The sequence below is a fragment of the Nicotiana sylvestris genome, chromosome 10, assembly GCF_000393655.2.
Source record: "Nicotiana sylvestris chromosome 10, ASM39365v2, whole genome shotgun sequence".
NCBI lineage: Eukaryota > Viridiplantae > Streptophyta > Magnoliopsida > Solanales > Solanaceae > Nicotiana > Nicotiana sylvestris.
In genome coordinates this window covers 120,289,095-120,300,609 of record NC_091066.1, presented here as the reverse complement: position 1 = coordinate 120,300,609, position 11,515 = coordinate 120,289,095, and the positions used below count along the sequence as shown (strand labels likewise).

Here is an 11,515-nt window from a genome sequence, read left to right as displayed (position 1 = left end):
TAAGATAAGTTGTACCAATAGGAGACGCACTTCCTAAGTTCAGTTTTACCATAGGAGACGCACTTCCTAAAGTTCAGTTTTACCATAGGAGACGCACTTCCTAAGTTCATTTTACCCAATAGGAGACGCACTTCCTAAGCTTATTTCACCCAATAGGAGACGCACTTCCTAAGTTCAGTTTTACCATAAGAGACGCACTTCCTAAGTTCAGTTTTACCATAGGAGACGCATTTCCTAAGAATAATTCTACCTATAGGAGACGCACTTCCTAAGTTCAGTTTTACCAATAGGAGACGCACTTCCTAAAAGTTCAGTTTTACCATAGGAGACGCACTTCCTAAGGAGACGCACTTCCTAAGATAAGTTTCACCAGTAGGAGACGCACTTCCTAAGCAAGTTTCACCAATAGGAGACGCACTTCCTAAGAATAGTTTCACCAATAGGAGACGCACTTCCTAAAAATAATTTTACAAATAGGAGACGCACTTCCTAAAAAAAAAATTCACCAATAGGAGACGCACTTCCTAAGTTCCGTTTTACCATAGGAGACGCACTTCCTAAGTTCAGTTTTACCAGAGGAGACGCAATTCCTAAGAATGGTTGTACCAATAGGAGACGCACGTCCTAAGCAAGTTTTACCAGTAGGAGACGCACTTCCTAAGATAAGTTTCACCAGAGGAGACGCACTTCCTAAGTAAGTTTCACCAGTAGGAGACGCACTTCCTAAATAAGTTTCACCAAGAGGAGACGCACTTCCTAAGATAAGTTTCACCCAGAGGAGACGCACTTCCTAAAAATAATTTCACCGATAGGAGACGCACTTCCTAAGGAGACGCACTTCCTAAGATAAGTTGTACCAATAGGAGACGCACTTCCTAAGTTCAGTTTTACCATAGGAGACGCACTTCCTAAAGTTCAGTTTTACCATAGGAGACGCACTTCCTAAGTTCATTTTACCCAATAGGAGACGCACTTCCTAAGCTTATTTCACCCAATAGGAGACGCACTTCCTAAGATAAGTTTCACCAGAGGAGACGCACTTCCTAAGTAAGTTTCACCAGTAGGAGACGCACTTCCTAAATAAGTTTCACCAAGAGGAGACGCACTTCCTAAGATAAGTTTCACCCAGAGGAGACGCACTTCCTAAAAATAATTTCACCGATAGGAGACGCACTTCCTAAGGAGACGCACTTCCTAAGATAAGTTGTACCAATAGGAGACGCACTTCCTAAGTTCAGTTTTACCATAGGAGACGCACTTCCTAAAGTTCAGTTTTACCATAGGAGACGCACTTCCTAAGTTCATTTTACCCAATAGGAGACGCACTTCCTAAGCTTATTTCACCCAATAGGAGACGCACTTCCTAAGTTCAGTTTTACCATAGGAGACGCACTTCCTAAGTTCAGTTTTACCATAGGAGACGCACTTCCTAAGAATAATTCTACCAATAGGAGACGCACTTCCTAAGTTCAGTTTTACCAATAGGAGACGCACTTCCTAAAAGTTCAGTTTTACCATAGGAGACGCACTTCCTAAGAATAGTTCACCAATAGGAGACGCACTTCCTAAAGCTCAGTTTTACCATAGGAAACGCACTTCCTAAGTTCAGTTTTACCATAGGAGACCCACTTCCTTAAGTTTAGTTTTGCCCATAGGAGATGCACTTCCTAAGTTTACTTTTACCCCATAGGAGACGCACTTCCTGAATTAAGATTTCACACATAGGAGACGCACTTCCTAAATTATTTTCATTCATAGGAGACGCACTTCCTAGTTCAAAATCATTAAGGTTTCACCCATAGGAGACGCACTTCCTAAGACTATTTTACCCCTAGGAGACGCACTTCCTAAGTTTAATTTCATGCACAAGAAACGCACTTCCTGAAATAAGTTTTCATTATTAGGAGACACACTTCCTAGTCTGGTTCGCTCAGGTTATACTTTTGCTTTAGGAGACGCACTTCCTAGTTTGGCTTTCTAGATTATATTTTATTTCAGGAGACGCACTTCCGGAATTGAGATTTCACCCTTAGGAGACGCACTTCCTAGTTCTAGTCACCGAAGTTTTCACCCTTAGGAGACGCACTTCCTAGTTTAGCTCATTCCGATTCAACCATAGAAGACGCACTTTCTAGTTTGAGTCATTGAGGTTTTTATCTTAGCAGACACATTTGCTAGCAAGAGTTTTGGTTTTACTCATAGGAGATGCACATCCTAGCCTAGTCTTGAGTTTACTCTCATCATCGCATAAGTAGTGTAAGTGAGTTACAATTTTGCTAACGACTCACAAATCTTCCCAGTACAAACTGGGTTAGGAAATTTTGTTTGTTTTGTTTGTTTTGGTTGTCAGGGACCTGCCTGTAGAACTGAGTTTGTGGTATGTCAAAGATCGAAGAAGTCAGGAGTCCGCCTGTAGAACGGAGGAACATTTTTCAAGATTAAGCAGTGACCCACTGGAAAGCAGAAGGTTACAACAGAAATCCCCAGCATTCAATCCAAGTTAGAAGCTCGCCTCAAGAATGCAAATCGATAGTCTGGGATGATCAACAGAAGCTGGTCACAAAAAAAACAAAAACAAAAAAAAAAGAGGAAAAAAGAAAAAGAAAAAGAACCCAAATTACGGAAGTGGAGAACAAATGTGGTCTGCTCAAGAACTAGCGCCTACAACTAGCAAGTATCAAGGTTCAAATCCAAAGTCTGTATGAAGCACCATTCAAGACTCAAGATCAAGTTTCAGAAGACTTAGAGATAGGAATCCTTGTAACTAGTAGCTGACAGGCTTAGTTAGTCTTTTTCAGTTTTCATTTTTGTTGTAATGACAGGACCTCGGACCGGAACCTTAACGGAACGGCACCTCGATCGGCTCTTCACCTCGGTACACTCCACCATCTCTCATATCTGAACTACACGTGGCCTGATTCCTGTATAACCAAGGATATGTAGGCAGCTCAGATACCAGGGCTCGGTCACATCCTCTTCCTTTCCTTAGTGTAGTCCGTCCAAATAATGGTCGGGTCAAAAACATGTCTAGTCGTTCTTTGTCGGAAAACTCTTCGTGTTTCCAGTCAAAGAGGGGCAGCTGTAGACACCGGATTTTTGACCCTCCCCGAGGATTTTCACATTTTAAGCATAAATATGTAATTTAGGTCTAATATACCTATTTTGACTATTTTTGCTTTATTTCGTTACGAAAAGAAAAAAAAATTACAAAAATATATACATAAACTTTTAATTTATGTATTTCTCATAAAATTGAAAAATACAAAAAATAGTACCTTATTTTGTACTTTACATAAATTCGAAAATTACAAAAAAATATAATTCTATTAATGTTTTGTAGTCATTATAATTTTTGAAAAAAATAAAAAATATTACTTTATATTTTATCTTTATATAAGAAAACGAAAATTACAAAAAAAAATAGTTTTATTAATATTTTATAGCTATTTTAAATCGTGAAAAAATATTTAAAAAAGATATAGTTTTGTTTAAATATTAGTCTTATTTTTGGTAGTTATTTTGCTTGCATAGGACTAGTTAAGCAACATTTTCTTATTCTCGGATCCGGGCAAAAGAATAATATTCGGGTGCAAACTACCCGGTTTAGGCCTAATTTTCGGACCTAGCCCATAATAAACCGAGTCCATGACACATGGGGAACCCCACCACGCATGGGGGACACAAGTCTCGAACCCCACCACGCGTGGGGCTCATTTTTCTAGGCAAAACCATTACAAAACACACGGACAAAATTTTAAAAAGGGGGGGACTTGGAAAATTTTGTAACGATCACTGTTCATCTTCTTCCTTTTTGGAAGAAGACCAAAACCGGAGCAAAACAAAAAACCCACCATCGTTCCTCCTCCAAACCTCTCCGACTGCTCGTCGTCACCGCCCACACGACCACTCCTTCTCCTCTTAGCTCCGTCAAACCAGTCCGTTGATCCTCCATTAAACCTGACGTGCACTGTTCACTCGTCTTCTTCCATTGGAAGGGCTAGAAGAAGAACGAAACTAGCCATAACCACCACCAAACGACCACTCTTTCTTCCTCCGTGAATCCGCCATTGTCACCGGCCCCTACTCCCCCACGTCCAAACCCGCCGACCAAATGACCCGCCAAAACCATCGCCTTCACCAGTTTCACGCCCAAACACCTACACTAAACGGACCCTCCCACCACCAAAACCACCCTCGACACAGTCCAAACACCACCCCCCCACGTCCAAAATCACCAGCAACCCGACGCCTGAACCACCGGCCCCGTCGAGCAGCTGCTGCTGCTGCTGCGCCACCTTCCCTACTGTCCAAACACCACTCCGTCACCCTCCCGACTGACCAAACAGTCCACCAGCCATTACCGTTACCAGCTAGGCCACCAGCTCCCCGCCACCCGCGAAATCTCCCCAGTTCGACAGCTCCACGCACAGCCCGAACGAAAACCAGCCGTTTCACCATTTCCAATCCAACGAGTAGCTATCGTTGCGTGCCAAGCAGTCGTTGCTGCGTTTCCGGGCAGCTGTTGGTTGCCGCGATTCTGCCTTGCCGAGTTTTCTATTTTCCATCGAGGTCGACTTTGGTCCGAGCTTTCTGTTTTTCCGGTGTGGTTGCTTTTGCTCGTCGAGGTGTTTGTCCGAGGTTTCGTCATTGTTTCCTCGTTTAGTGAGGTCAGGTTCGAAGTTCCGTCGGGGACGCTGTTTGTCGTTCTAGGTTTGTCGAGGTTCGAAGGTTAGTGTTCTTCGTCCTCTATTTCATTTCGTTCGATTCGCATATTATGGTTTAAGATGAATGTAAACAATGCAATCTTTGTCGTTTTTGTTAAAAATGTTCATCTTATGATTAGTTACTGCATATGCTTAAAGTAAATGTGAGAACATATTGTGAACTTATGTTTTTGTACGAGAATTTCTACTTCTATGCATATATTTGTGTTTATTAAGGGAACAATTTGACATCCAGTGATTTGTTGCGAACATATGTGCTGGCATATATTATGTACTCTCGTTGTAATAGGTATGTGAACGTCTGAATGAAAAATCATGACTACTAGCGTTTAAACCTTATTTCTCATTTTTTTAGTAATAGAAGTTGGGTTTAATAACAATAACAATACGTTAGCAAAGTTAGGACTAATAGGAACCTTATTAAAATTCTTAGAATTCGGGACAGGCCGCTTAGCGAATTTCACGGCCTTTCCCAAAATAACAATACGCTAGTTTCTTTAAGCGCGTATTTAATAAGGTTACCTTCTTAACTCGGGTGCACATTTATGTGACCCAAATCCGAGTCTCAACGGAGTCGAAATGTGTTTCTAATCACGGGTACATTGATTGTGACGTGGTCTGAGATACATTTCCATGACGTTGCAAATTCTTTCTTTTTTTTAAAAAAAAAATAATAATAATAAAATGAGGTGAGCCTCGCCAAATAAAAGGGACAAATTGCGGGGCCCTCACAAAATATATGTATTAAATACTTAGATTCCGGGACGGGCCGTTTAGCAAATTTCACGGCCCTACCCCAAAATAATAATGCGCTAGTTGCTTTAGGCGCGCCTTTAATAATGATATCTTCCTTAACTCGGGTGCACATTTATGTGACCCAAATCCAAATCTCAACCGAGTCGAGATATGTCAAACAACTACGGGTGCATTGATGTAACGTGGTTCGAGATATGTTTCCACAACGTTGCAATTCTTGATAAAAATAACATTAAATGATAAAAGCGGTTAAAAGTTAAATTTTGCACATAGGTTTAACATGTATAAAATCAGATAATCAAGCCAAATATAACAGTTGAGCGACCGTGCTAGAACCACGGAACTCGGGAATGCCTAACACCTTCTCCCGGGTTAACAGAATTCCTTATCCGGATTTCTGGTACGCAGACTGTAATATGGAGTCATTCTTTTCCTCGATTCGGGATTAAATTGGTGACTTGGGACACCCTAAAATCTCCCAAGTGGCGACTCTGAAATAAATAAACAAATCCCGTTTCGATTGTCCTTTAATTTGTCAAATGGTTTTAAGATAAATGAATGTGATAAATGTGTGTACATTAAAAATGTTCCAAATCACATAGTCATTGTTTGCCTATATGTGGATGATATGCTGATAATGAGTAATAACATTGCCAACATAAATGCTACTAAGCGTATGCTAACTAGCAAGTTTGATATGAAGGACTTGGGAATTGCGGATTTAATTCTGGGGATTAAGATCCAAAAGACTCCTCAAGGTCTGGCATTGTCACAATCTCATTATATTAAGACAGTACTTGAAAAATTCAAGCACTTAGGCTTTAAAGTTGCAAAGACTCCAATTGACGTGAATCTTGCATTAGCAAAGAACAAAGGCCAAAGCATATCACAATTGGATTATGCTCGTGTGTTGGGATGCTTAATGTATATCATGAATTGTACACGACCAGATATAGCTTGTGCTATAAGTAAACTGAGTCGATACACGAGCAATCCAAGTCAATCTCACTGGATGGCAATGAAACGTGTTTTGGGATATTTAGAACATACCCAAAACTTTGATTTGCACTACAGTAAATATCCTGCATTGATTGAAGGATATTATGATGCAAATTGGATCACCGGTTCAACTGATTCGAAGTCCACAAGTGGATATGTATTCACTATTGGTGGAGGAGCGGTATCTTGGAAGTCATCCAAACAAACATGTATTGCCCGCTCTACAATGGAGGCTGAGTTCATAGCCTTAGATAAAGCCGGTGAAGAAGCTGAATGGCTCCAGAATTTCTTGGAAGACATTCCATTTTGGCCTAAACCGTTGGCACCAATATACATACATTGTGATAGCCAAGCAGCAATTGGAAGGGCTGAGAGCGTTATGTATAACGGTAAATCTCGTCATATACGACGAAGACATAAAACCGTTAGACAACTTCTCTCTAGAGGAATTATCACGATTGACTATGTAAAGTCAAGTGATAATGTGTCGGATCCACTTACAAAAGGCCTAACTAGAGAGGTAGTTGAGAAATCATCGAGGGGAATGGGACTATGGCCGAGAACAAGTCATTGTGGCGGTAACTCTACCTAGAAGACTGGAGATCCCAAGATCTAGGTTCAAGGAGATCAAACAAAGTCATTAATGACGGTTCAACATTGTCAACAAAATTTGTTTTAGTCCATTCTCGTGATGAGACAATGTTCAGTACCAAGGATAAAGCATTAAGGCTTTTTAATGATTTCTAAATTTGATACAGGGTATATCAAATAGTGTATCTACGGGATGACACGTTTAGGAATCACCTATGTAAGTGTGAAGTGTTAGCCGCTTCAAGGAGAATTTTGCAAGGCCAATTCTCTACGCACTTATGAAACCAAGCAGTGTTCATGGCTGAAACGAACACAACAATGAGAACCAAAGACGGTTAAGGGATTGATTGTGTGACTTATGGTTGTCTAGGTATACACTAAAGTTCGACGGTTCAAAGATATCAAATCTACCGATTGACCGAGTATATCCGACATAAGTTCACTACGGAAAGTTCAAAGGGAAACCTACTTATCCAGATGCAATTAATCCTTGCTTGCAAATCACACAAGTTTTTCATGCATACTTCCGTGATATAGCCATTCCCCATTCATGTGGGGGATTGTTGAGTTTCTTTTTAATATAGAAAGGTATTAAAAAGAGGGTGAATGGGAAATGGAGGGAAATGAAAATTTTGAGTAAAATTTTAAGTTTCCCTCTCCTTTTAATGAGACATTGTCCCTCATTGGTAGAGAAGTAGTTTGGTGGGTTTATATACAAATGCACTTCATGTAGCTCTTAAAGAGTTAAGAAGAAGGCAAGCCTCGCGTCGTCGTCGTCGCTCGCTCGGCTCGGCTTCGGCTATGGCTACGGCTTCAGTTTCGGATTTGGATTTGGATTTGGATTTGGTCAAATGATCGATTGATTGATTGACTTTTTGGACCAAATTTATTTGTTAATAGTGAATATTAACGTAATATTATCCGTGTTTGTAATGGATGTTTTCCAATCCGTGAATATTAATGAGCAAGTGCTTATTCCACCATGAGTAGTGCTCCAGCCACCATTGCCATATTGATTGCTCCATTAGTAAACTGTCTGGTGCTCTGTCCACCATGGCCAAGTGCTCCACTTCATGAGTGGCAGCGGATCCATTTTTAGCAGCTAATTGCACTATAAATAGAGGGTGCAAGCAGCCTATTGAAGACACACTGAAAACTTGAGAGCAATTGATCTTCTCTTCACCAAAAACTCAACGTTAGCTATACTTTGCACTCCTTCCTCTCAGATTTTCCATACGAATTTCTGACTTCTCCTCCCTTGTTCTGCATTGTCTTAAACTACTAAGAAAGCAACAGTAAGTGTGATTTGCTACCGAACTTTGTGTTCGCTGAAACATTGGGGTTTGAAGTACCGCTACACCAGTGTGTAATTCGTTCTATCCTAGGAGGAAATAATCCATAACCTTGGGTACTAAGAGGGGATTAAATTCCTTAAGGAAACACTGTGAATTCAGTGGGCTCGAATTAATTTGTGTTTCATTTATATCATTTATATTTACGTTAATAAGCAAACGTTTTAATTTCCATAATCATTATTTTACAAATACAGGAGTAACAACAAGACATTGTTACAGAAAGAGGTATTTCAAGGGGAGACCTGTCCACCTGAACTTGCAGATGTGGGATCTCAGATAGCAAGGCGTTGTAGAGGGTTGCCTCTCTCAGTGGTGTTAGTAGCTGGTGTTCTGAAACAGAAAAAAGAAGAAACTAGATTTGTGGAAAGTAGTAGAAGAAAGTCTAGGTTCCCAGAGCATTGGCAGCTTAGAAGAGAGCATGTCTATAATTGGATTCAGTTACAAGAATTTACCACACTATCTTAAGCCTTGTTTTCTCTATTTTGGAGGATTTTTGCAGGGCAAGGATATTCATGTCTCAAAATTGACTCGGTTGTGGGAAGCCGAAGGGTTTGTACCAGCAAACAAGGAAAAAAGACAAGATGATGCCGCACAAGGTTTCTTGGAAGATCTTATTCGTAGAAATCTAGTAATGGGCATGGAGAAGAGACCCAATACCAAGGTGAAAACGTGCCGCGTTCATGATTTGTTGCATAAATTCTGCATGGAAAAGGCCAAACTAGAGAATTTCCTTCTCCAGATCAATAGGTAAAAAGTAACTATACTAATATAATTGTATTATGTTTATCCCAACTCTAATTTTCATGTGTTTTCTTTTATCTGGCTCAGTGGAGAGGATGTGTTCCCTGAACAGCTGGAGGAATACCGACTGTTTGTTCACTCTTACCAAGATGAAATCGATTTGTGGCGGCCATCTCGCTCAAATATCCGCGCTTTACTATTCAATGCAATTGATCTGGATAACTTGTTATGGCCGCGTGATATCTCCTTCATCTTTGACAGTTTCAAACTTGTTAAAGTGTTGGATTTAGAATCTTTCAACATTGGTGGTACTTTTCCCAGTGAAATACAATATCTAATTCAGATGAGGTACTTCGCTGCTCAAACTGATGCAAATTCAATTCCTTCATCTATAGCTAAGCTTGGGAATCTTGAGACTTTTGTGGTTAGAGGATTGGGAGGCGAGATGATTTTACCTTGTTCACTTCTAAAGATGGTGAAATTGAGGCATATACATGTAAACCATCGGGTTTCATTTGGTTTGCATGAGAACATGGATGAATCCCTTTCTCACTCTCAATTAACTAATTTGGAAACCGTTTCTACTCCACGGCTCTCTTATGGTGAAGATGCAGAGAAGATTTTGAGGAAGATGCCAAAACTGAGAAAGTTGAGTTGCATATTTTCGGGGACATTTGGTTATTCAAGGAAAGTGATGGGTAGGTGCGTTCGTTTTCCCAGATTAGAGTTTCTAAGCCACCTTGAGTCCCTCAAGCTGGTTTCCAACAGCTATCCAGCTAAACTTCCTCACAAGTTCAATTTCCCCTCGCAACTAAGGGAATTGACTTTGTCCAAGTTTCGTTTACCTTGGAACCAAATTTCGACCATTGCAGAACTGCCCAACTTGGTGATTCTTAAGTTATCTCTCAGAGCTTTTGAAGGGGATCACTGGGAAGTGAAAGATTCAGACTTCCCTGAACTCAAATATTTAAAACTGGATAACCTCAAAGTTGCACAATGGTCTGTCTCTTATGATGCTTTTCCTAAGCTTGAACATTTGGTTTTAACGAAATGTAAGCATCTTGAGAAAATCCCTTCTCATTTTGATGATGTTGTATCTCTAAAAAGCATTGAGGTAAACTGGTGCAACTGGTCTGTTGCCAATTCAGCCCAAGAAATTCAAACAACACAACGTAAAGATATGGTAAATGATGTTGAAGTTTGGCAAAATGCCAAAGTCCCACATTGGTTGGGAGTTAAGTTTGGGGGGATTTTTCCCCTATAAAAGAAGGCCTAATGTTTAGGATTGAAACACACCTCTCATTTGCCTTCTCATCTGTTTAAGGCATTTGTATCTTCTCTCTTTAGTATTATTTCACTTGTATTTTTGGAGTGGAATAAAATATTTGGTTGTGTCCGAGGAGTAGGCAAAATTAGCCGAACCTCGTAAATTCTGGTGTTTCCTTTATTGTTGTTTTATTGTCTTATTTATTATTTGGTGGCTGTCATAATTTTTGGTATAGTAGTTGTGACTTATTCACACTATATACATTTGGCTTCCGCAACAATTGGTATCAGAGCCAAGGTACTGTCTAAGTATGCTCTGTGGTTGCAGCATAGTCTGATCTTCCACATCAGAAAAGATTTATCTTGGTAACTGAGTCAAGGTTCTGTCTGAGTATGCTCTGTAGTTGCAGCTTAGTCTGATCTTCTACATCAGAAAGGAAATAATCTTGATTTGTGTCGTCAGCTATTAAATAATATTTGTGTCAAATATGGGGGACAATAAACAAGAAGAATCTACATCAAGTGTCAACAATACGTCATCATTGGCATCTTCGCTTATGACAAGAATTGTGTCAAATGCGAAATTTGCGGTAGAAATTTTTGACGGGTCCGGACATTTTGGGATGTGGCAAGGCGAGGTTCTAGATGTCCTTTTTCAACAAGGGCTAGATCTGGCCATTGAAGAAAAGAAACCAGATGTTATTGGAGAAGAAGATTGGAGAATTATCAACCGTGTTGCTTGCGGTACCATTCGATCCTACCTTGCTAGAGAGCAGAAATATCCATACACAAAGGAAACTTCTGCAAGTAAATTATGGAAAGCACTGGAGGATAAATTTTTGAAGAAAAACAGTCAAAATAAATTGTACATGAAGAAGAGACTGTTTCACTTCACCTATGTTCCTGGTACCACGATGAATGAACATATCACCAGTTTCAATAAGTTGGTCACAGATTTGCAAAATATGGATACAACTTATGATGATGGTGACTTGGCCTTAATGTTGTTGGCGTCACTTCCTGATGAGTACGAGCACCTTGAAACTACTCTACTCCATGGAAATGACGAAATTTCTCTCAGAG

General features: G+C 40.1%; 1 protein-coding gene across 1 annotated transcript; it reads left to right on the top strand.

Moving 5' to 3' along the window:
- Positions 1–8,640: 8,640 nt before the first annotated feature.
- LOC138880355 (putative late blight resistance protein homolog R1B-16) lies at positions 8,641–10,652 on the top strand. Its single transcript, XM_070160324.1, has 2 exons — positions 8,641–9,172; positions 9,254–10,652. Exons 1-2 carry the CDS (start codon positions 8,844–8,846, stop codon positions 10,428–10,430), a joined length of 1,506 nt encoding a protein of 501 aa, XP_070016425.1. The 5' UTR covers positions 8,641–8,843; the 3' UTR covers positions 10,431–10,652.
- Positions 10,653–11,515: the final 863 nt, after the last annotated feature.

Bases quoted from the DNA above. Each gene is read 5' to 3' on its own strand.
- LOC138880355 (XM_070160324.1), top strand. From the start codon at position 8,844: ATGTCTATAATTGGATTCAGTTACAAGAATTTACCACACTATCTTAAG. The intron at 9,173-9,253 runs GTAAAAAGTAAC...TATCTGGCTCAG, and splicing joins TTCCTTCTCCAGATCAATAG to TGGAGAGGATGTGTTCCCTG.